The sequence below is a fragment of the Perna viridis genome, chromosome 6, assembly GCF_037379345.1.
Source record: "Perna viridis isolate PV_CMFRI_1.1 ecotype Kerala chromosome 6, ASM3737934v1, whole genome shotgun sequence".
NCBI classification, from domain to species: domain Eukaryota; kingdom Metazoa; phylum Mollusca; class Bivalvia; order Mytilida; family Mytilidae; genus Perna; species Perna viridis.
Window position 1 is genome coordinate 32518514 of NC_142450.1, and position 26525 is coordinate 32545038.

General features: G+C 32.4%; 1 protein-coding gene and 1 pseudogene across 5 annotated transcripts; one reads left to right on the plus strand and one right to left on the minus strand.

Annotated features, from left to right (window-relative positions):
- The first annotated feature begins 132 nt into the window (after positions 1–132).
- On the plus strand, positions 133–4013 carry LOC148614600 (E3 ubiquitin-protein ligase TRIM45-like; annotated as a pseudogene).
- Positions 4014–8026: 4013 nt separating this feature from the next.
- Positions 8027–25142, minus strand: LOC148614601 (uncharacterized). Of its 5 annotated transcripts, none has more exons than XM_088588798.1 (13): positions 24959–25142; positions 20358–20967; positions 19466–19801; positions 18280–18419; positions 17847–17957; positions 17376–17441; positions 14918–15046; positions 14340–14459; positions 13732–13785; positions 12949–13041; positions 12362–12457; positions 10053–10173; positions 8027–9019 (listed from the first exon to the last, which is right to left on the minus strand). In XM_088588798.1, exons 1-13 carry the CDS (start codon positions 25007–25009, stop codon positions 8724–8726), a joined length of 2223 nt encoding a protein of 740 aa, XP_088444924.1. In that variant the 5' UTR covers positions 25010–25142; the 3' UTR covers positions 8027–8723. The 5 variants fall into 5 exon arrangements, with proteins under 5 accessions (XP_088444924.1, XP_088444923.1, XP_088444925.1 ...); XM_088588797.1 differs by having other exon boundaries at positions 19466–19813; XM_088588799.1 differs by lacking the exon at positions 24959–25142 and adding an exon at positions 24171–24218 and having other exon boundaries at positions 19466–19813.
- Positions 25143–26525: the final 1383 nt, after the last annotated feature.

A 26525-nucleotide genomic window follows, 5' to 3' on the forward strand; every position in this document is an offset into this window, starting at 1 on the left:
GCCCCTCGCAAATTTTGGGAATGCCCGGATCTGCCCCTGGCTGATATTCCCCACCTTTTTTGAAAACTATTCTTTGGAAAATTCATCCGAAACAAGACTTTTGATAACAAGTAAATGATATGCATTCTAGATATGGAAATAACACTTGTAACTTCTCAAAAAGTGTTGAATAATATGCAAATGACAATATGTAAGAGTGGTTCAAGATTTCATTAAAAAAGAATTAAAACGCAAAATTTATACGCATAGGCATAGGGGAAGTAATTCAATGTACTTCGTACGATTAAAAACGAAAGTAACATAAGGTGTAATGGCTTCAGCTACAATTAACGAGGTAACGTGCCCACTGTGTTTAGACCTTTACAGTGACCCGAGACTTCTTCCATGCTATCATACTTTCTGTAGCGGTTGTATAGGACAGTTAATTGAAAAGTCTTGTAAAGAAAATGATAAAACTTTTAGCTGTCCGTTATGACGAACATCAGTTCTCGTGAATTCCATTTTCCCGGTGAATGTGTATGTACAGTCTCAAGCATTATCTAAAACCGTTACTACTAAGTGTGATTTGTGTTGCAATGAAGGGAAAATTTCTTCGCATTGCAAAACTTGCTATCAGTTTATGTGCAAAACTTGCACATCTATACACGAGGAAATCAATGGCTGTAAGGAACATGAAGTTATATCGTTTAGATCCAACCAGGGAATTACGAAAAACAGTGTATGTGCAAAACATCCAAGTGAGATTTTGCGCTTCTATTGTGTTAAATGTAAAATTCCGATCTGTAGAGACTGCAAGATGACCTTGCATGAAGCCCTTGAAGGACACAAACTACGGGATTTGGCAGACCTTGTGCAAGATTCAAATGAGTGGATGGAGAAACATAGCCAGCAACTCGACTTTCAGATTTTTTGCTGTAGGAACCAGATACGACAGATACATGAATGCGAAAGTTATATCGATGCAAATATGACAGAAGTTGATGCATCTATTGAAGTTTTAAAAAATAAGTTGTTTCAAGACATTTCCTCTGAATGTATAAAAATAAAATCACAGATTCAACAAAAAACAGACGCACAAAAACAACAATTATCAGATGAAAAGAAAACTATGGAGGCAAAACTGAGTAAACATCTTAGTAAAAGGACGTATATAGGAAATGTTCTCAATCTTGGCTCTGATGCAGATGTTATACAATGTAAAAGTCAATTTTCTTCAAATTCAGACATAAGTGAAAATGTTGAGTCTTTTTCAATCATTCTTCCTGTATTTGTCAAAATGAAGTCACTTGAAATTACATTGGGTCATGTGAAAGAACATGAAATACTTATTTCGCAGAGATTGGCGCTAAGGCATTCATTTACAGCCAATATTGAGTTGAACAAATCTGTAGCTTCTATTTGTTTGCGTTCTGGGTTGGAGGGCGTCTTATCGTTTCGGTCAGATGTCTTGCATAAAAGATCGTATCGTAAAAATGTGATTTCTTACACATCTGATGGACACGCTAAAGACGAAGTGTTTACTTTTCGACCTCAAATGTGTGTCGTCGAAATATGCGGCCGTATCTGCTACTATGATGACCGATTTAATATGATAATTTAAACAAATGAAAAGGGAAGTGGGATTTACTGCAACAGACCAGTCGCAGTGGACGTTTACTTAGATGGAGAAGTCGCGTTACTCGATGTGCAGAAAACTCTTTCAAAAGTGAACTCCGATAAAAAGGAAGTACGCTGGCAGGTTGAAAGCACTTTGTCGTCACCGATGGATGTCGCCTGTGGTCCATCAAATGATGTCTGGGTTTGTGACCCCGGTGCTTCATGTTTAGTCGTGTTTGATTCTGCTGGAAATCTTCGGTTCCGTTGTAACGTTAGCACGAAAGTGACACTTCCTTATAAGTTTACTCCGAATGGCATAGCTTACTGTAAAGAATCGAAAATAATGTACGTTGTGGATCCTCTGAACAACTGTCTATTGAGTGTATGTGAAAATGGACAGTATATAACTTTGGTATCACTTGCAGATCTTGAGAGTCCCTCGTGTATTGCTTGCAGACCAAACATTGTGGATTTGCCATAAAAAGAATATGGTTCGTGTTTATGATCTAATAAATTGATCAAAGTTTGTTTTGTTCAATGTTTGTGTTATAGTACTTCTATAAAAATTAATATTGTTAAGAAGAGGACGATAAAAGTTAACTCCGCTTTACTTTATTGCATGCATTTTCGTTTGAATTAAGTGTTGTTTATACATCAAGTAATTTTAAGTGTATGATTATTTATATCATATACGAAAACAATGTTTACAGTTTACGAGTGAATAAAGCTTTCGACGTTTTACATGTCATTGGTGTCGTATAATGTAATAATGCTGAACATTATCGTCGTCCTTCATGAAAATTTACCACACGGTAACGTCAGGCTTGCTTTGATTTTTGGAATTATAACCGTAACCGATTCTGAATTAGACTAAAAATAACCTCCAAAATTTTTTTACACAATAGTGTATGGATCTCTATGTATCATATGTATCTTATGGACCTGTGACTGTCTGCCACATGATATTTTAATTTGTAAGTTATCAGCATATGGTCTCAACAAAAAGTATACTGACATGTTATTATCATATTTGTCAGGGAAGCAACAAATAAAGATTGGCTCTTGTTTCAGTAGCTGAGCAGAAATTCAAAACGGGGTTCCGCAAGGATAAATTTTGGGTCCTTTGTTGTTCAACGTGTTTATAAATTACGTTTTCTGTTTTATTCAAAAAGGAGATTTATACAACTATGCTGATGACTACACATTATCTTTTCATTCGCCAAATTTTAATTAAGTAATAGATGTACTACAATCAGAAAGTACTATTTTGATAAACTGGTTTCACTTTAATTGTATGCAGGCAAATCCTGAAAAGTTTCAGGCCATAGCTGTTGGCAAAAAGACTTTTGATAAAACGCCCACTTTTGATATTGGATCTGCAAAAATAGGCTGTGATGAAACTGTAAAATTATTAGGAGTAGACTTAGACTTTAAACTAAATTTTAATTCCCATATACATAATTTGTGTAAAAAAGCAGTGCAACAATTAAATATTTTAAAAAGAATAGGAAAAAACTTAAAATTAAATCGACTAACGATATTTCACACATTTATACAGTCAAATTTTAACTTTTGCCCACTATCATGGCATTTTTGTTCATAGGGTGATACAAAAAAAATTGAAAAAATACAGGAAAGGGCTCTAAGATTTGTTTATGAAGACATATGTTTCAACATATGAAGATCTTTTAATCAAGGCAAAAATGCCGACAATGTATATAAAAAGAACAAGAACAATGGCAATAGAAATATTTAAAATACTTAATAATTTAAGACCTCCTGTCTTATTAAATCTTGTTGAAAAGAAAGATCACAAGTATGATTTTAGATACACAAATTTATTGCAGATTCCAAGTGTGAAAACTACTAGCTATGGTAAGAGATCTTTCAGGTATGCTGCACCTGCTCTTTGGAATTAATTTCCAGAATCTTTTAGGCAAATTTCAAATTTTAATCAGTTCAAAAGTCAATTGTCTTTCTGGAATGGCAAAGAATGTACTTGTCTTGTATGCAAAAATTCAGACTAAAATTTTCTTACTGATGCAGCATACCAACCACACATACTACACTTTTTTTTTGGTTCAGTTTTATTATTTTTTAGTTACTTTGCTTTAGTTGTACGATAGCTTTATTCCTTATCTGATTATTATTTTATTTTTAGCTAGTAGTAGTAGTATTTTTTTAGTGTATATATTCTCGTATCATAGTACTGACTAATATAATTATGTGTATTTATGTTTGTCTAAATGTCATCTGTGTGTATATGTATGTCTTGTTTTACTTACCTGCATGGTTATGTATGACTGTAAATGTTATGTTTGTCGGTTCAAAAGCTCATAAGAGCTTATGTTTATTGTTTTATGTCTTGCCGACTCTAAATAAAGCTTGTCTATGTCTATGTCTATAGACCTCCGAGACTTAGATTGATTAATTAGGTTGTGACCATATTCGTATAGGAATTATGGGCCAAGAAATGTATTGTTTTGTTTCCGCGCGATAGCTGGAGAAAAAAAGAACAAAACTCTATTAAATTGCACCACAAGATGACATACCAAGATAAACTACTAGATACCCCACCCTCCTCATGGACATAACTGTTTAGACATTATACTCAAAGCCGTATGGCTGCCTTTTATAAACATCTTTGTGTCTAGGAGACACATAACATAGATTTGTCTGTTAACACTTAGGCTACGCAATGAATAAACAACTTTTCACTGAGCTGCTTAATTGTTAAGTAAATTTTTATCGATCCTCTATAAACATACCGTTGTGCATGTAGAAGAACACACGCACCGACATAGATCAAATTCAAAGGCCAAAGCTGTATTTAAAAACAATACTTATAAAACATATACAAACATAAGCTCTGTCGACTAAAAATATTAACATAAAGTACTGTTAAAGTGTTTTTGTTCGTGAGATACCATTTTGTGTTTTTGTGGGAAGGCCAAGCCACAAAATTTGGTTCCAAACAAAAATGATAATCCCATTGATGTGTATACTGAAAACTTGTGTTTCTTCCCTTATCCACTAAAATTGGTATCCACAAATTAAAGTACTTTTACGGTAAATGAAATATATGAAACATTTTTAAATGGTGTATACTTATGTAAAATTGTTTGCAGATGGCAGCATAATACGACCGCAGCATGTTGACGTCTGATCACATGGTACAAGTGTGGATACAATATTCGTTTTATGTCTCACTTAATCATAGAGAATTACAGTTCATTAAGGACACAACAACTGATTCCAACACAATATGATAGCACAAAATTTGAAATCAATTAAAGTAGAAAAAAGTGTTGCTTTGAGTGTGCTAATCCAATACATTTGCTTCCGATCACTGTAACTAAAAATCATATGATATCGAACTATAATAGAGAAACATAGTAAGGGACTTTCATAAGGAATTGAATAAAAAAGTCGAATTCGGACCAAAACTTAAAAGTTTGTTCTTTGGGGCTCGGCTCTCTTGTGCCAGTAAAACTCGAATACCGTTAGAGATATCAGAAATCCGACTGAATAATGCATGTTGTGATTTTTTTTAAGGAATCCAATTAAAAAACTAAAAATTCGGACCAAAATAAAAGTATTTGCCCCTTTGGTCCTTTTGGCCCATTGTGACTCAAAAACCGTAAGAGATATCTGAAATCTGATTGAAAAAAGCATACCCACTTAAGCATATGCACTTACAATTTCTTATGGCCACAACTGCAGTATATAACTGTTTGGAGACAAGATAGCACAATACGACCGAAAAATAGAAAAAGCAATTTTTTAAGGCGGAACCTGCATTGGTCCCTTAAAACTAACAAACAAAGTCTTTTTTTTTATTAGAGATATCTGAAACCTTGTTGAAATCAACAGGCAAGGAATTCGATTAAAAAATCAAAATCGGACCAAAAATTAAAAAGTTTATTTTTTTTCGGCGTGACTCAATTTGTATGCCTTGGATTCAAATCGGTTAAAGATAAGTCTACCCTATAATCAGATTGCTATTCGTAGCCATATGCCCCCCTCGCCGCAAAAAAAAAATTGTAAAGCAAATGTCTCAAAACTCTTTTGAAATTTGTAGAATCAAAATGGCAACTCAACGCTAGATACATCCACAGAGGTCGAACCATGAATACTAGTAGATGGGGCAAATATGGACACAAAACAGCCCGGAATTTTAATAAGACTTTTAAAGGATAACATGAACAGACATACAGACGGATGGACAAATTGCTTTCTATAGATCAGAGAAATATGTTTCTGTATCTGTAAGGTATGAAAAAATGAAATGCTTTGCCGAGCACAGCATGATTCGATCCCAGCCAGTTGAACTCGGTTTTGACACACTTAAACATAGGGACTTACAAATATATTACAACTCATCTGGACACAATATTGCACACTACTATGAAATTCAATTTGAAAACAAAGTTCTGCCTCTATTTAGGGTGCATTCATGGATCACTTTGTGCCTCACTAATTCAAAATCAGTAAATGCCAGAGTACATTTGCTTAGCATGCTTCTTAAAGCTCATGTAAGGGCAGGGATTTCCATAAGGAATCCAATAAACAAAAATCAAAATTGCATCAAAAATTAAGTTGATTTTTTATGGGGCGTGGCCCCCTTTGTCCACTTTTATCCTAAAAAGCGTTACAAATATCTGAAATCTGATTGAAAAACGCAGGCGGGAATTACCGCGAGGAATCTAAAGTAAAACGAAAAATTTTAAATCGCACCAAAAACCAACTACGGTGTTGGCCCATTAGACCCCCTTCTACTTCGAACACCATAAAAAAAATATCTGAAATCTGATTGAAAAAGCAAGATGGTTTCATGAGGAATCTAATATAAAAAAATCAGAATCGCATCAAAATTATAAAAGTCGAAATTTTGGGGCATGGTCCAATTGAGTTTTCCCATACAACTCGAAAACCATAAGAGATATCTGAAATCTGATTTAAAGCTGCATACTGGGACTTTCGTGAGGAATCAAAAAAAAAAAAAAAAAAAAAAATCAAAAACAAGCAATTTTTGAAAATAAGACCAGAAACAAAAAAAAAGTGTATTTGTAGGGTGTGGCCCCACTTTGGCTCCCCATAGACTGAGAATGATAAAATGAATGTATAAACTTTCCCAAAGTTTCATTATAATTGGTTAAAATGTTTTTTGAGTTATTGTGCAAAAACTGGAAAACATCAACTTTTCTATGAATAAATTTCAAGATTCGAATACCCCCCCAAAAAAATAAAAAAATAGATTAATAAAGGGAGTTTCCTACAATAGAAAGAAGTTTGAAAAGTTTGTAGTTACTTTGTGAGATGGATGGTCAAGGGTTTAACAATAATGAATATTCCCCAGAGCTTTTAGTTGTGGGGCATAAAAATGAAGGCAGAAATTTTTGCTTGGTGCAGCTTGTTATAACCACAGAGGTTGAGTCGAGACCTGAACAGTTAGGGGAAGTAAGGACAAAACCATTCAAGCTTGATCTTGCTTTAAATATTTATTGCTATTAACCATTTGACACAAGATAAGAATTTAACCAGAACAAAAGTGGCTTCCTTCATTGTACCAGTCACAACCTCGTAACTATCTCCGGGTATAGAACTTCCAACAGATCCATTCCCTTTTACTCAAGTTACCATCCAGAATTAAGAAAAATCCTTGTTTCTGACCCCTAATTTCTCATAGGATCATGTCACAACCCCCCCAAGTCTACCTACCTTTTGTGGTATGGCACCTTGTAGTAAAATCTAACAGATTCATCAACTAATACTCAAATTATTGTTGGGACATCAAGAAAATGCAGGATTCTAGCCCTTTTTACCTCTTATTCCTAAACCCAAAATTAATCTCAGCCTTACTTTGGTGGTATGCCATCTTGTGATACAATTTCAAATACAAGTAAATCCTAAAGGGTTCAAGCCTTGACCCCTTAAATCAATCCAACTCTGATCTTTGTGGTAGAGAATATTTTGGAACAGTATCATAAACAAACTCTATAAAATGCTTATTTTCAAATTTCATAACAGTAGGGGGTCATAACCCCAAATATCAATACCAACCTTCATTTTGATAGTTGGAACCTTCATACATGATGAGAAATCAACAAATATTCAAGTAATTGCACGAAAACCTAGTGTCTACAGAAGACAAAGTGAAGGAAGGTGACACAGACACTGAAAGCACCATACCAATATACAACTTGTGATACAACTAAACTTTGCTAATATGATTTAAGGCTATACCTATGATGGATGGAGTTCAATGTCGAAAACGCCTCTGCACTGAGCAATCATCTACTTCCATGTTGACAAATTTCGTCACTTCCATCAGAATATTTTTTAGCCATTCAGTTATTACATTCTACATATATAGGACATCCCTGTTACTCTGTTCATAATAATTCTTCATCAAAATAACACAAACCAGTACTTTGTTCTCACTTTATTTTTTATATCATAATTTTATGAAAATCATACAATAAAGTCTCAGCACATATCACAACTAAAAAATTTTTAAGAATATTTGGTTTTGAAAAAAGACATAGATTTGAACCAGTTTGGTACAAGCTTAAAACGTACTTACATCATTTCAGTCTTTTCACACTGTAGTTGTGGAGAATGAAGTTTTTTATAACAATGAAGATTTATTATCAGACTATGTATCATAATACACCATCCATGTTACCTATAGCTCTTTCTTCAATTAAGATCTATCTTTGTTTCTTACTGTAATATTATTTATCTACTATTTAAATGAAAATGATAATGAAGATGAACTTTCTTCTTCATGCTTCTAGAAATTTCTAGAAATAAAAACAAATCTAATGTTCCAGCATTTCCCTTTCATACAACTGAAACATGTACATTAATACGCTGGTGAAAATAAAGTGTGTTGAGGCTTATTCATAAACTACACCTGCTATAAAAATGGATTTGATTGGATAAATTGCTGTAATAACAACAATATCTTGCTAAAACAACACTTTCTCGCTCATTTTGTTACAACATAGTTGGAAGTGAGATACAAGTGGAAAGTATTCTATTTTATACTTGAAACAAAAACTGAAAGCGAAATGAAAGATAAATATGCAAACAAACAGTCCACAGAAAAAGTGCATAAAGTACTATGCCTGCCCACTGCTATCAGGAGAGACTGTATCTGATTGGCTGAAACTACCAGATACATCCTCTGATTGGCCAGTGTTATCTGGATTTTCATTGGACGTTGATGTTTCACTTGTTTCTTGCTGTATTGAGGAATCAGGGCAAGAGGCTTGTGTTTTGTCATCACAACTGTTGGGTAATGGATCAGAAGTGAGTGTGTCTCCCTCTGCTGCGCCATCTGCTGGTGTTTTTGTGGATTCCACTATCTCTCCTGTTGCTGCCTTACCAGAGGCTTCTGAGTCTAATTTTGCCATATCTAAAAAGCAATTATCATACCATTAACATTGTGTAAAGCAAAGAAAGGAAAAATAAAACAGCATATGATATTAACTAATATTGATTGGTCAAGTTGATTGAAAATAAACATCAAACTTAAATTTAAAAATAAAAAAAACCCTTCAAGATTGGCATTAATAAAATAAGATTGAGAAAATTTCTTTTCTGCAGAGGACAAAAGTTACTGATCAAATGAACAGATATTGTTGGCAGGGTAGGAATAGGTGTTTCAAGATACTTCAAAGGAGAAGGTTTGGTTATGGCCAATTTTGGCCGCAAAATTGAAATTTTTCAAAAAAAAGATTTTTATCATTTTAGTACACATAAGTGTTTACAACAGCTAGTTCAATAAGATTTAGGCCAGAACAGAAAAGCATTTTATCATTGTTGCACCAAAAAAGTTACCTAAATGATGAAAAATCCATAAAATCTCAATATTTCTGCAGAACTTTGATGTTTTTTGTGAAAAACAAGTGTGGCGGCATTTGTGTTCATTCTTGATCTTTATATATATTGTGTAGTATTGAAAGATACAACACGTCAATATTTTGGATGAACATGGAATGCGGCCACTTACATTTTAGGCAAAAACAATCGATTAATATGTGAAAAAATTCAACAAAATTGAAGATTTTACTAATATTGTGTTAATTTTGACCACTATTAGGTTAAAAAAATTCATGGTATCGCCAAAATCGGCTGAGATGTATTTACTACAACCATTACCCTTTCAAATAAACTAACTAGTATAGACCAAAACAAATCTTTCAAAAACATTGAATACAGGGGCCAAAATAAGGCTTTACCGAACCTACTCCTTTAAGGAAAAAAAAAAAAAACATCATCTTGTATAATTTCTGTAAATATATTTGTATAAATAATACCTATTTACTAGTTCAATAATTCTTCTTTAATGGAACATTGGAACTGAACCTATCATTTTTTTTTAAATTAAAACTTGAAACTTGCCATTTCTCAAAGAGAAAGCACATTGCAATTTAAAGATGACATACCCATTCCTGAAGCTTCTAACACTTTCCTTCCAAGTCTTTCTGCTTGCATGGCTCTACATAGAGATTCTAATTTACTTATCTTGGCTAGTAACATTGGCTTTTCTTTGTCGTATGCTTGTTTCTGAAAATAAAAATTGACTGAATTTTATCTAAATTAGTCAGGAGTTTAGCAATAGAAATACTTGCATTAATCCAGTCTCTTTCAGTTATGGTGGCTTTATCATTATTCAAGTAGTACCAATCTTTGTGGATTTCATTGAACCATCAAATTAAGAATAAATCTCTTTAATGACTTCATAGTTGATTTTCTTTTTCTGTCTAATCAAAAACTGATGTATTTTATGTTTCCATTTATTTTTTAACTGAAACAAGTTGCATTTTGATGGATCTGACAACATTTAACCAACAGTTTTTAACCAAGTTATCCCAAAAGGGATCCAGTCATTACTGATTTCAATTAATTCAACACATCAAGATATAAGAAAAAGGATACAGTCGAACCTCGTTAAGTCGAAGTCGAAGGGACCATGCAAAAATGTTCCAGTAATCCAAGAACGAGAATAAACCTGAAATACTAGTTGTTTGGTCAATGATAGTTTCTGAATTAACATCACTTGTTGTACATGTACTTCACTATACATGGTACTTCGTAAAGTCTTGCGTTTCATATCAGAAGATATTTTTTGTATGTTGTACATGTATATCATGTTTGAAATACTGAATGGCAGCGAGTGTTTTAGTGAAATTTCTTTTTTATTTTTTCTACCTCAAAAACGTCATAGTTCATAACATGCTGCTTTGTTTCATTCACAATCAGGAGTATCGTCAAACCATGTGCTCTACATTATTACGATAAAATTTCAAATTCACTAGCAAAACGAATGTAGACGTTGAAATACTCTTACTATCGTCTGTTAAAAAAAAATTATCAAAATATCTGATATCACTGTTAGTGTAAATTCTGACGTGTTATTAATAGAATTCGTTTCTTTTAACGACACACGCAATTTTAAATTAATTAAATAAACAAATCAAACCATAAAGAGTGTCCACAAATTAATTTTAAAAGCCATGCTAATCGTTGTTAAAACACACTTTGATCATAGCTTGTAATAAAGCAATCAGTTTTCCGACTAATTAGTTGACTTCAAGACATCAGGGTTAATTAACCGCGAAGTCCTATTGAGGGGACTGATTGATTATCTCAAGTTATCCAAGGTTTCGATTCATCCAAGTTCGAGTCATCCGATGTAAAATTGTATTGGAGTAAGGAGAGTTTTGCTGGGACTTTGTAATCAATTCATGTTATTCAAGATTTCGAGATTAATCCGAGTTCGACACATCAAGGTTCGACTGTAAATATTTATAGTTGCCTTGGTTTTCCTGTCCTTTATTGACGGTTTTTGATTACCCCTTCATATTTTTTCAACTCTAATTTTAGGTCTGGTAAATTTCTGATGGTCCAGTAAAAGTTTTATAATTACAGGACCTTCTGTCCAGTAAAAAGTTTGGCTGGGACTGAATTATCAAGTAACCAACATCACATCAACAACTGATTGTATAATTTAGTGGTGTCAGTTAACTCAATCATGTTTTGTCTTTTTTTAGCCAGGAAAATAGACCCTTGGAAAAATTTAGATTTTTCCTACTTTCCATTGTTCAAGTTTTTGGTGAAAGTGACATTCAGAAAACTCAAATTTCTAATACTTTACATATAAAATCAAATTTCTAAAACTTTACATTATAAACACTATAGCAGAAATGGCGCCCCAGATTTTTCTTCATAAGATGGATTATTTCCTTGTAATCAGGGAAATAAAGTGGAATTTAGTCCCTGAAGGGATGTATCATTTAAATTAACTTCTAATGATTTTTGTCAGAAGAAACACATTAAAAATGTTAGTTTTGTTTCAGCATTATAGCTAATATTATCAAATTAAAACAAGTATAAAAGTAGATTCAATCTGGCAAAGAAAAAAATGGAAACAGTAATTTTTTCCCATATTTGGGGAGAAAAAACTAATTTTTAAGTAACCCATGAAATGTCATTTTACTCCAACTAAAGTATAAACAGTATATAGCTTGTAGACATGCTCCCTAAAACATGACAATTCAAAGTCATAAGCTTATCTTTAGTGGTTTTTCACTAAAATATTTTGTTTCCCAAACTTCATGAACTCTGTAGGTATTTTCTCTGTGTCATGCACGTTTTTTTATAAGTTAACATATTAATCCTTAATTGATAAATCCAACATAATTTACCAATTAAGAACTTTAAGGAGCAAAATTTTTACTTGAATCTTTCTTACCTCTTCTACCATTTCTAAGAGAGCTTTATTAGCATTTTCCCATTTATTTTTCCAAGCAGCACCATCTTTCTCAAGTTTCTTTATCCTTTTTGTCATCTGTTGAAATAAAAAATAAATATTTAAACCTATCAAAAGTGAGCAGTATCAATTTAGAGAAAAAAAGTTTTTTTTACCCATTTCCAGCAGAATTATCTTTCAAGTCCAATTTGAATGACTACAATATTGAGTTGATTAATTTCAAATTTACATTATGAATATCAATATAAATTTCATTAAAAATTCAATGAGAGAACTACCACTTAAAAATTGAAAAAAAAGAAAATTTTCCTCCTATAAATCAAATTCAGTGTATATTTAGTAAATAAACAGATTTTAATTTAAAGTGAAACCAGGTTGGTTTTCAAATTGTTTGGATTAGACAACTGTCTGGTTTAGACAGGTTTTCAGACTATAGTGTTTGGATTAGTCAGGATTCATGGTACAATATAAAGCTGTGCCTTCAAGGAAGTTTCACCAGAAGGAGAAAATAAACACTTATTATGCATCAAATTATTTATATATTCAGAACATATTGAATGTAACAATACCTTATCCATTTCTGTTTTGAATTTCTGGAACATATCATTACTTTTGTTAATTGTGGACTGAAATTCCTCATACCTCTCTTTGTACATATTTAACTGGAATTAATAATAAATCATTATAAAATATTTTATAATGTATCAACTCCATTATAATGGTCAACATGTATGTGGGGTTAACTCCATTATAATGGTCAACATGTATGTAGGTTTATCTCCATTACAATGGTCAACATGTATGTGGGTTTAACTCCATTACAATGGTCAACATGCATGTAGGTTTACCTCCATTACAATGGTCAACATGTATGTGGGTTTAACTCAATTACAATGGTCAACATGAATGCAAGTTTATGAACATTCTACAAAAGTAAACATAATCGACAGGTTTTGTATGCATATTTATCAAAAAAAAAAATAAAATAAAAAAAGGTGACAAGTCACATGCAACTTGTTTTAGTAGGCATACAAGATACTGTTTGAAACATGTTGAGGAGGCTCACCACACAGAATATACCAACTTTACTTTGAAGTATCATTTTATCCTTTGCAAGGATCCCACAGTAGTAGTTTTTCTTCAGGAACATCAATATATAGTGCCTGATCATCATATAAAATTTTATCACAATTGATAAACTGTTAATGGTGCATTATTTACATGTAAAACCCTGATCCTGTACTTTTCTCCTTATGCAGAAATCTGACAATTTACATGTACATATTCACATAAAACATTAATATGAAATTTCACCTGAGCCTCTAATAAGACTAATTGCTTTTGTCCCTTACCTGAGCCTCTAATAGGACTGATTTCTTTTGTGCTTCTGTTGCTTGCAGTAATAACTGAAAAAAATGTTTGAAGCAATGAACAGTACATTGATGTAATGTAATAACAAAAATCGTTGTGTCTTATTGACATTACCACGTGACTTTTCAGGTAAAATAAGGAAATTCTAAGTAAATATACCATGAAGTAGTTGAATGTTACTAAAATGAAAAAGTAAAATTCACTTCAATGAAGATGAAATTCAGACCTTAGTATGAAGCCATAAAAGGTGTCAAATAATAATTTTAAAAGCCAGGCTAATTGTTGCCAAAACACACCTCGATCATTGTTTGTAATAAAGCAACCAGTTTTCTAATTCATAAGTTAACTCAGGGTTAATGAACATTAAAGTCCTATTAAGGGGACTGATTGAGAAGAGATTTCAATTCATCTTGAGTTTGAGTCATCCTAGGTAGAATTGTATTGGAGAAAGGGGAGTTCTGCTGGGACTTTGAAATTATTCAAGTAGTCCAAGAATTTGACTCTTCAGAGTTCAACTGTATTCTATTAAATTATGTTGCTGCTTGTATTGTCATGACTCATATCATCAATACTGGATTGCATAACTTACAACTTCTCTTTCTTTCTTTGATCTCTCTTGCTCTTCTTTCAGTATAGCATTAGACTGGGCTAATCTGGCATCTGATAATTTTTGCTCTAATTCTCGATGTTGCATTACTTTTTCCACTTGCTGGAATAAAAACGAAGATGAAGTGATTGAAACAATGATATTTTGAAGATTTACCAACTTTGTAATAAATGTTTAGCAATGACGACATAATTTGGGAAATTTCCTTGGTGTACACACTCATATACCCCACATTTGGGAAATTTCCTTGGTGACCACACTCATATGCCTTCATATTAGAAAAGCATAAATTGGTTATCTTCAACATAGGCCCCATCCCAAAAAATAGTCCCTGACAAACAGTGATGACAGACCAACCGGTCAAGACCTTAGTAGCGTTGTTGTTAATACTTATAATGTGGCTAAGAACAACACATCTAATTAAAATGAACATGTATTTAAACAGTCTGTTCATCTTTAATTTAATCTAAAGATGACCTTCCAATGAGCATGTTTTAATCAAGCAACTGTTTATGAGATAAGAAAACTCTTCATTAACTAATTAATTTTGAATTCCTCACCTTTTCTCTAGTTTCATACTGTTCAATAAACTTTTTAAGTTTACCAGCCAGTTCTGAGTTCTCTTCCCTTAATTTAGTGTTTCTCTCATGGTGATCTTGCATTTGTTGTTGTATCTCACCTATTGTTGTCTAGAAAAACAAATTCAATTTGATAAGTATCAGATTTATTTGGGATGAAGTGGGGGTGACCTTTCACATTTTCCATATATGTTAGACTAACAACTGTAACATTAATGGTAATAAAAAAACTAACAATGATTAGTTCTTAAATACTACTCTTGTAAATCATAAAGTTAATCTCAACAAGTTTTACTTATCTGCTCTACAATAAACAACTTTTATGTTCCCCTAGCCCTGAATCTTGGATTTACTGTGGTTATGGTAAAAAGAAAGTTCCCTCCATCATTTGGTTTAACAAAATGAATGTCAAAAACAAAAACTGATTTTAAGGAAGTAGACCTAGGGTAAGAGACATAACTCTTGAAATCAGTAATATGTTTGTATCATATTCAATTTCACTAAAGCCTATCAAGCTTTCATTTGAAACAGAATGAAATCAATTCAAGTTACTTTGATGCTTACAAGAGATTGATTTGTAATGCAGAATACAAAGCATTCCAGTGATTTGTAAGAGTTGTGTCCCTTACCCTAGGTGTACCTTAATAGAAAAATAAGTACCCTGTTAGAATCAGATGTTTTAACTTTTATTTCCTACTATAACAACTATGTTTAAGACAGCAGTGTAGCACCTGGTATAGCAGGTACTACTGAAGCAGTTCAAATAATTTGCATTGGTACAATGTGCAGTACCTAAAATTCTTTTCAAAAACATAAGAAAAAAAACCAGCATATTTTACTCTGTAACTAATTAAAACAAGTTCAAACATATATGTTAGTTAACACTGCAGTACCAATCAAAATTTGGGTGCTACGCCTCTGTATGATTATATGTAGGAGTAAAGGATTTGTATGGTACAATCACATTAGCTGACACCTTCCAGAAAACAAGTCAAGATTTTTTCAATCATATGAAGTGTGAACAGCTCTTATCATTTTATGCTTTTTGTATGGGAAAATCTACCACCTACTTAAAGAATTAAATTCAATTGTATTTAATACATTTAATAGTCTTTGTCTGTGAAAACTGCTAAAAATATTCATAAAATCTACCCGTTATGGCTCTGGAAATGGAAAAAAAATGCTGTCATTGACCAACAAATTTTGCAAATGACCAATGACCATTTTCCAATATCAGACATAAAAAATTTTCAACCCTTTTAAATTACAGTCTGCACGGTTTTATTAGTGTCTAAACATCTCCTAATTGTTTACTGGAAATTAATTGACAGATGTGGGCCAATATTGGTGAATCTGCAGCTACCTGGGACAGTCATTTACCTGTAACTGATTTCAAAACTATATTAACTGTCTACATGCCTTTGCAAAGAAAGCACTTTTAAATGAATTGTAGTGACTCGGACAGTTCCTATACATTTATTACTTGATTTATAAAATTAAGAATTACAAAAATTTTACGCCGATCTTTCAACAGTTATGAAAGCACATGGTTCTGAAACAGTCTGTAAAGTATTAAGAATCAGTTGCAGTTTGTAATTTATTCATGAACTGAATCCTTTTAACACAGAAGCCAACAACCCATATGAAACAAATATTTGCGATTTTCGTTTATTAACCAACATTTTCATCAGCTGTGATGTAATGGAAAAGTCTGTGAGATAATCTGTTTTGCTTACAAGTTTATAGAAAGTCCACGTGTGGTCAAACCAACCTTGTTTATTTTTTTGACAAGTTCTGATATTTGTAACAAACATACATGTAGTATGTGATGAAATAACACAAATTCCTATATTTTTTTTTTAAATAACTACAAAAATTTTTTACTCCATCTTAGCATATAATTTGTGAAATAACGACATAAAGACAAAAATTGCCTGCTGAAGTTTGATAAAATATCCGACATGGCCTGTCAAAATTTACGGAGCCTTGCTACTCATCAACACTGTCTTTTTTTTTTTTAAAACTGTACACGATATGGATCCACATACAGAATTAGCAAAGTCACTCCAGTTTTTTACTTGTATTTATGTTGACAATTATTGGTGAACTTATTTGAGAGCATGAATACTAAAAATGATACATGTACATGTGAATGCCATAGAATGCAGTGATTTTATGAGTACAAAGCACAAGATTAATAAGATGCCTTCTCAGCAAAACCAATCACCATTTTAATAATCATCCTCTCTAACTAAATATTTTAAATACAGATTCATAATTAAGAATTTTGCTGTTTTAAATAAAGTTTCTTTTTGCACAAAACTACAATTTAGAGACATCATAAATATGGTTTAACTCATACAAATATCAAATTTATTTCATTTGGAATGGAAATTTAAACTAATTTTGGTCTTTTTAAATCTTAATATACACTACAAACCTGGAATTTCCCAGAAATTTCTTTTCTTTTTTCATCCTCTTCTCTGGCCCTCTGTAAACTTTCTTGCTACAATAGAAATTGACAAAGTGCTAATACTATTAATAAAGGAAAATTCCAAGTGATTAAGATATAATAATTACATGGGATTTGGTCTGTGAATAATTTTAAATATTTACTGAACTCACCTTAATGGCTTTACTCTCAGCAAACACCCTTTGGTTCACTTTGAATATTTATTGAACTTACCCTAATGACTTGGTTGTGTTTCTGTAACTCTCTATAAAGACCCTTTGGTTCACTTTGAATATTTATTGAACTCACCCTTATGACTTGGTTGTGTTTCTGTAACTCTCTATAAAGACCCTTTGGTTCACTTTGAATATTTATTGAACTCACCCTTATGACTTGGTTGTGTTTCTGTAACTCTCTATAAAGACCCTTTGGTTCACTTTGAATATTTATTGAACTCACCCTTATGACTTGGTTGTGTTTCTGTAACTCTCTACAAAGACCCTCCAGTTTACTTTTAGCCATGACAGCCTTAGTGTGTTCCGTCTGTAATTGGTCTTTTTCTCTGGTAGTCTACGAAATATGTAATAAAAAATTTATCATATATTTGGAATATGAATAACAACAGTTACATACCATTCTAAAAGTAATGTGGTTCTCAAGAGTATTCATATGTTGTGGTTAGGACAGCCAAATAATTCCAAAATAATTTGTATTTAAGTGCATCCCCATAACTTCTGAAACTTCAAGTTATCTGTAATAACAATTAATGATCTTGACATAGACCATTATGCCTAAAATAAGTCTATCATAACACAATTTTATGTACACCAAGTGTAATACATATGATCTGTCATTACTTCCCCAACATAGAACAACCTAACTTAAGACTTACCACATTCAGCTTCCTCTGTAGTTGTTTTACAGTAGAGTTCAGTTGTCTATGATCTTCATGTAAATCTGCGTACTTCTTACACAAGGCAGCCAATTTTTCCTCTGTTGTCTGTAGACTGCTTAAAGCTCTAAGAATATGATCTGCAGAAAAAAATTCTCAAGGCTGAAGATGATTTCTAAATATACATCTCAAAGGTAAACACAAAAATTTTCCAAAATAAATTCAAGCTCAAGTCAAGGCGATAGTAAAAGATATTTTTGTCAAAAATTTGAAATCCTGTTAAATCTTATCTTTTCACAATTCTCCATGTGTTTATTTACAGAGCCTTTTAACTGTTTGCTTAATAACAAACTAAGCAAAAAAGTAATAACCACCTCACAGTAAGATGTATATACAACAACTTTGCAATAGAAGTGGGGAAGCAACGATTCTAACCAACTTTACAGATGAAAACTGATCATTCAAAAACAAAAGTTAATTTAAGGAATCTTCAAAGACCCAGAGAGTGAGAAGAGATCTGAGATGTGTAGGTGGTGATTTATTACTTAAACATCTTTCAATGCTAAAATATTTTTTGTGATTGCACAATCTCCAGCTGAACAGCTGATCACATGGATCTTGTTTTTTTTTCAGATTATAATGAAAACAGGTACTGTTACTGGAGTATAGCCAAAATTAAAACGCACCACTATGATTTAAAAACAAACATTAGGTACAATGGTATACCTATTGGATACCTGCTGATTGTCTAAAAATAAGCAAAGGGCTTTGATCTGCTTGATTTGTAGAAAAGTAAATTACAAATAAACATGAATGTGAACTTTTATGCAAGGTGTAAATATCAATAAAATTCCAGTTCTATCAATAAATCAATCTCTCATCTTTCAGTGCAACTGTACTTTTAATTTGCTGAACAGAATATTGTTTTTTTTGTATGAAAGATCATACTGTTTCTCCTAAACTGTATGCAAAGCATTGAGTAGTACACAATTACTAGAGGTCTGATTTGCTTAAACATTTACTTAATATCAAAATCATTAAGTCTATGAACTTGATTCTTTTTCAAGTCAGAAATTGAAAGTGTTTATCTGTTTATGTAAGGTGGATATTTCATACTCTATGAACATTACTTAAACTTCATCTATATGTTCTTCACTATACCTTTTAATGAAAATAATTATCATACCAATTGTTTTGTCTTCTTTCTTTTTACTTTTCTTGTCAGTTTTTGTTCGTTCTTTTGATTCAGATCCCTCTTCTTTTTTCTGTCCCTTCTCTTCCTCAACTGGTGAGTCTGTTTTGTCCCCATTGATCTTTAAGTCTTTAATTAGGGCTTCCTCCAAGCCTTCAGACCCTGTGCTAGCATGCATGGACCCATTCTGACTGTCCGGTGATTCATCTCTTTCTGCTGGATCTGGAGCTGTCATCTGTTCTACCATTGAGGACAGAGCACTCTCACTCAACCCAGAGATCTCTGAATTCAGACCTTGTTCTTGGTTCATTTGCTCTGTGGCGAAGTTTTCTGTAAATCCAACTAACATATTTATAACAAGATTTTTTTATCATGTTTATTTCTTCATCAAAAAGCTGAACATATACGAATATAAGAAATTCTTGGAAGTGATGCATCAAATTCCGATTTCTTGAATTTGTATAAATTTTGACATTCTTTTTTTCAAGGACTTGATTACATTTTGAGTGATTGTACATTAAGTGAATGAATACATACACATAAATTTGTATTCATCCTAAAAATGCATCAGCCTGTACATGTATTTCAAACTTCTCTCATGAATAACTGAAATTGCATAAAATCTAATATACATATCAATTACTACCAGTCTTCATATGAAAACAAAAACATGGGACTCAGAGGTTGAATAGCAATACAATATATTTCATCATTTGGTTTGACACCATTCAGCTCAGTAACAATGAAGATTTCCATGAAATAAGCTTTAAGGTTTCACTGATTTTCAAATATAGAGTTATGCTTTCCTTCCCTACAAAAGCTTGTGACTTTTATTAGTCTTGAATTAGAAACCAGTGTATGAAACATCCCCTACAAGATTACCTACCAACTTTTTCCATTATGTCTATAATATTCAAATCTTCTGCTATCAAAAAGTGATAATAATCAAAACTTTGAAGAGGTCCAACAGGAAATGTTATTTCCGGACTTTTTTCAGAATTACAGACACTACTATCCTCTTGAACAATCAAGTCCTTTGCAGTGTGGGTAAAGTCTTTTGTCTGACTGATTTCCAAATCACAACTACTGTTCTCCTGAACAATTAAGTCCTGTTTAACAGGAGTACTGTCCCTTGGCTGACTGGTTTCCCAATCACAGGCACAACTACCTTGCTGGTAAGAAATAACAGAATCCTTTCTAGGATATATACCAAAAGGTGTGACTTCAACAGATATTGTCCTATGCTCTTTTAATGAATCAAGGTCTGAAAGATCCTCAGACAGAAATTCCTCTCCAATCCAAGCTACACTCTGATCAGATGCAAGTAAACCTGAATTAGATTCAGTATCCTTGTGAGGAGAGCTACTGACCTGACAAGACGAAAGTTCTGATTTTACTTCCTGGTTTGAACTTTTATTCTGAAATTCTACAGCAGGTTGTCTTTCTTTGATATCAGGCTGAGAAGACACTTGATCTTGGTCAAAGCTGTCTATTATCTATAAAGACAAATATAATTTCAGTAATAACGAACAGAACAATGTACATTTCTTTAAATTCACTTTTTCGTAAGGTAAAGTTTTTTTTCAAATTGCCTGCTGACTAGGGAATAAACTCAAAAAATCATGCTGACCCTTTCATTTCAACTTCCAGAAACAAGTGGGCAACCACTTTTTGTTCAGTTCACACAATTGTACAAGTACACGAATACCTGCAACACTTTTACTCAGAGAGATAACTATACAAATGTATCATTACGGGTGATAACTCTTTTTTGAAACACATGTATGTAGGTTACAGTAAACTATTACCAAAATATTTTTAACATTTCCAGGCTGCTGCTCTGAACACTTGTGCCATAAACATGAAATCAGGCCAGAATAACACTTTGACTCACAAATTATTTCATATTAATACTCTTGCTTCAAATAAACTTCAGATCACATTGTAGGTGCAGGTACGAGAACACAATTAATTCCCCTTGGTTTTCGTTGTATACGAATATAGTTCCAACTTTGGTAGTAGGTACCTTCCACATTTTTTCATATTTTTACTGGAAACTTATTTGCTGAAGTTTTGCCTCTAATTGGTAGAAAATAGGTTAAAATTACATGGGATTTTTTTTCATTAATCAATTCTGACTAAAAGTTGTGATTTGGTTCAGTGGAAGAAGGTTAAAATTTAGGACTTTTAACTCAGTTCATTTGTCATGTTAACCCCATCTCCGAATTATATGTATTAATTTCAGAAAATGATGGTAAAATTTTCTACAATTTATATATAAATCCTGTTTGTACATATCTTTAGGCCAGAGAAGTTTTATTCAGTTTGCACTGGTGGAATTTTTTTAATCTGCTAAAATGTGTATATTGAAATGCACTTGAAAATTAATTGCGGTCTCGTGCCTGCAGTCAGACTAGAAAAAATTATATCTTTATAATCTGACCTAGGCTTACAGCTGCTGTAGCCTTTATTTAACATTACACATACAGATTATGCAGATAAAACTAACAATCTTCGTAACCATTGGTTTGTTCCACATGTAGATAATCATACATATAGTACAACCTAAAGATATAATGTACATTGTACATTGTACAGAGACAAGTCACCTCTTCCTTCAGTTATTAATACTTTGATACACTTTGATTCAAGTAAGCAGTACACATAAAAATATCAGTCTGCAAGATAAATTCACCAGTCAATTAATATACATAAAAGCCATAAACCAGACAATATATTGTGTTTTTAAGTTCTAGGGACAACTATAAAAGCAACTTGTAGATTGGCACAAGCTGTTAGCTGTTAGATTTTTCCCATCAAAATTTTAACAGGAAGTTAAATGACTTTCAGCATTACACCAACACAAAAGAATCAACAGAGTGCTGTTCCAGTAAACACAAGAAATTTTTTCTCTATTTCTTACCTAGACATAAAAACAATGATTTACAAAGTCAAGTCAACATATATGTACAAAATATATGTATACTCTAAAATATATTGCACATGAGCAGGAGAGATGCAGGTGTGTACAGTAGCCTAACAACATTCTCTAGGTACCTCTATAGGACAAAGTAATTACCTAGTAGACTACACCAAGCTGTCTTACATCAGACACTAGCTATGTAAAAAACATTTGGGGGTAGACATATTTCTACTGAATAATCTGGCTCACCTCCAATGATAATATCTAAAAATATGATTCCCATACTGTCTTCTTTAATAATTAGATTCCAACTTCTAATAAAACTTAATTTCATTTTCCAGAAAGCAGTAAAGTGATTGATGTAAAGTTCAATGCAGATAAATTGATGAGCTTACCTGAGAGTGTTTACGTGATTTTCTATGAAGAAAACATGAAATAAGAGTTCTGAATGTAGAACGGAACCAAGAGAATGCCATACTATGTCATCTTCCTAAGTATCAATTGTTTTGTGAAGTGAGGGGCAACCAAGGGGGAAATATCAGAATGTCACAAGTACTCATCTGCTTCATGAAGTTGAGGGGACCGATGTGGGAAGGTCTGAAATCATTACCACTGTGTCAAGAAGAACATCTCATTTATATGGGGAATTTCATAATATACATTTACACAGAAAGTTATTGAAAAGCACTAAAAAAAGTCATAAGAAAATATCTAAAGGCTTCATCTCATTTTTTTCTAAGACCTATCAGTAACCCTGTTCTTCCAAAATGAAATTCAATACAGTGCTAAACTGGAAAGCATCTTTGCCCATAACTTAAAACACTTTGCTATCTGAAATCATATTCCATTAAAAAAAAACAGTACATGCACTATGCAACATGTATGTTTTCCCATAGTGGGGTTGGGCAGAGAATTTAATGAGCCGTGCTAAGCCAGTACCAGTATTGTGCCATTTCAAAGTCATGAGCAGTATACTGCATTCATGTACATGTACTTACATGTATACAATATGTACACTTGAATGTCAAATATTCAAATTTATATACATGTAGCACAAATTAAGACAAGAACTTCATGTAAACTTATAGTCTGTGTACTACAACTGTACCTACATTTTATGAAGCTCAGGTCTATCAAAGTTTGACCTAGGCTGAACATGTGTTTTCTGCAACAGGACCCAGTACTGAAAACAGCTGATTAGAGACTGTACATGAAGAACATCTTCATAGAAGCAAATTGAATTGGCCATGCAACCAATTTCTTTTTTTTTCAAGTGACCTTAACTTAGGGGTATACAGATAATGACTATATACAAATGGATAAAATCTGACAAAAATGTACCCTGCATATAATAATCAATGTTATCAAAGGCTTAGTAGTAATCTATCAAAGAGGAGGAACTGATAATCAACTAATCAGGCTCCAGCTGGGTAAACATACATCTGGTTTGAAATTCTACACCTAATTACTTCATGCCTTTGTTTCTTATTTATTGATTTCCTTCAACTGATGACAGGACTTATTCTCATGAAGCAACCCAGCCCCTCCCATCCCCCTTAAAAAAGTTCAAGGGTTTTTTCTCCCTCAAGGTACATGTATGTGGGCATGTAACTACTGAATTACACACAATGTCATCAGATTACAAAATATAACCATTTCATGATAAATGAAGTTCAAAAAGAAGTTGGCACAAATTCCAGGTTAAGAAAATACTCATTTCCCATATCCCAAGTACTGAAATTTTGCAAAGGAAATTCATTTTAAGATCAGTATTACCATCTGGGAATTTTCTTTTCTTTTCTTTTTCATGTTGGTGGGGGGTATACCTTTGATAGTCAATCAACTGTAATCAAATGTAAAATATGGTTCAGCAGTTCAGGAATAATGATATCTTAAATCATTTCTAGATATTAGAAACTTTTTTTTCTATGGGGGGGGGGGGGTGTTGGAAGTACTCCAAACCCTAACATCAGTTTCACACAGGGATGGTATAATTTAAACAAGAAAAGTTAATTATTATTTTTAGTATCCAAAAGATAGTAAGTATATGAAAAATTCTTCATACCTGCTAAGTCATAAAACCCCCAATCCTTCAATAGAAAACCCAAGATTAGGACATGCATTATCAAGACATCAAAGCATTATAGGACATGTTGCTTTCCCTAATTGCAATAATGACCTGTCATCCCATAAGGCAACATATTTCTTGACCCAACATATCCCTCAAGAATTTCCAAGATCTGAATTTTACGAATATCCAAGAAATTTCTGGGTAGAACATTTTGAATTTCAGGATTTTATCATGTAAAATCAACAAATTTTTTTATATAAATGTTTTACATTTGGTTTGCAGTATGAAGTCATTGTTTGACTGAATTGAAAAAAAAAAAAAAAAACAAACCACAAAAATTGGTGTCCCACAACCACTAGCCACTAGTTCTCCCACAATATTTTCTCATGTGCATGTATTTTTGACATGTACATGTATGTAATGGTCACTTTCTTAAGCCTTTCTAGGTAAATATTAAAAAAAAATGTACATATAATAAAATTTAAGTACATACATTTTCATGTTTACCAGTATTCCCATCATGTTTGGCAACATTATTCCCCATTTTAATCCATGAAAATTTTCAAATATGGCAAAACAGTTCCACTGACAATCTATCCATGGAACGTAGAAGCATTTTTTAACACGATAACAGAGGGCCAGAGACTTGAAGAAAGAACTCCTACTTAATCAACACTGACAAAAACACAATAATTAACAAGATGTATAGAACCAGTAGGATATTAAATACACAGAACCAAGAAAATCTGGCAAATATTTATACACAACCAGTTTAACAGATGGGTGTTACTTGTTGGAATAACCACCAAATTATGTAACTTTGTACCAGTACTCTTTTATTTGTTGCTTAATATCATTTCAAAGATAGATAGATACATGTACTTCATCAGAAAGTGGCGCCACTATCATAAGAAAAATTACTTTGTTTTTCATATTGTCTCGGACAGCTGTTGTATTCTTGCAGAAAAATTAAGTGATTCCATATTTCATACATTCCAATAAAATGTGAGAAGTAAATTCTATGTTCTACATTTTAACAAAAAAAATGAATTATGATAATAAAATAACTGGCATGTTATAGATTTGGATAATGTCATAAAATATCAGTCTGATGAGTGATGAAGTCTATAATTATGACAACAAGAGAAAATCACAAATGCAGTATACCGAGTAATCCATATTCTCATCAATATTACATGTAAATATAAAAAATTACTGCACTGAGAAGTATGTACTTAAAAAGAGTCATGGCAAATCACTACATGTATATAACATTTTTTTCTTGGAAAAGTTATAATCTTGTACAATGTATAGCAAACTGAATATTAGATAAATGACCTACAATGTAATGAAAGTTAGAAATTTTATAACACTAATCTTTAGTACAAAAAATGCATGTTCAGGAGATGTGTGAATGACCTTGTCAACACTGGCAATGAAAGATATGTCACAAGAGTGTACAGTATGCATAGAAAACACTAGTGTCATTGGTACATGTACATGCAGGAAAACCCTAATCTTTGACAAACTCACAAAAAAACAAAAGGTGTGTATATACTTCTCCACAATTTCCCAACAAGACACCAACTACACCACCCATAACATTCCACACTACAACAATCTCTTCTCACATCTCCATTATTGATGACTAGACACTGCAATCATTATGCTACTAATTACAATCAGATGTCAATCACCAGAGGGTCAATAGGAGGCTGTCATCATTTGCATTAAGGTTTTATCTAACTTCTTGGTAGAAATGTACATTTTTGTATGTATACATCAATGCTATTAGTGTTAAAATGTGTTGAGTATAGGGTATATACATATACAATATACATGTATATTGTCTTTATACTAAAATTCTGTTGTTTATTATTGTTCCAAAGAAAAAGGGGACAGTGTTCTCCACATTAAATTTCTGTTCTTACCGCTGCTGTCTAATTTCTAATTGGAAATGATTTCCAGGAAATATAGGTGTTTTTGCACACATAACTGAACAACTTAAGACAAATTTACAAAAGGGGGAAGTAGACCAACCCGGGATTTTCACATTTTTT

Excerpts from the sequence above, each read along its gene's own strand:
- LOC148614601 (XM_088588794.1), bottom strand. The coding sequence starts at position 22,870 with ATGGCATTCTCTTGGTTCCGTTCTACATTCAGAACTCTTATTTCATGT. Across the intron at positions 20,968-22,789 it reads AATCACGTAAACACTCTCAG|ATAATAGACAGCTTTGACCA; the intron begins GTAAGCTCATCA and ends TTGTCTTTATAG. Across the intron at positions 13,786-14,339 it reads CAAAGAAAGAAAGAGAAGTT|TTATTACTGCAAGCAACAGA; the intron begins GTAAGTTATGCA and ends CATTTTTTTCAG.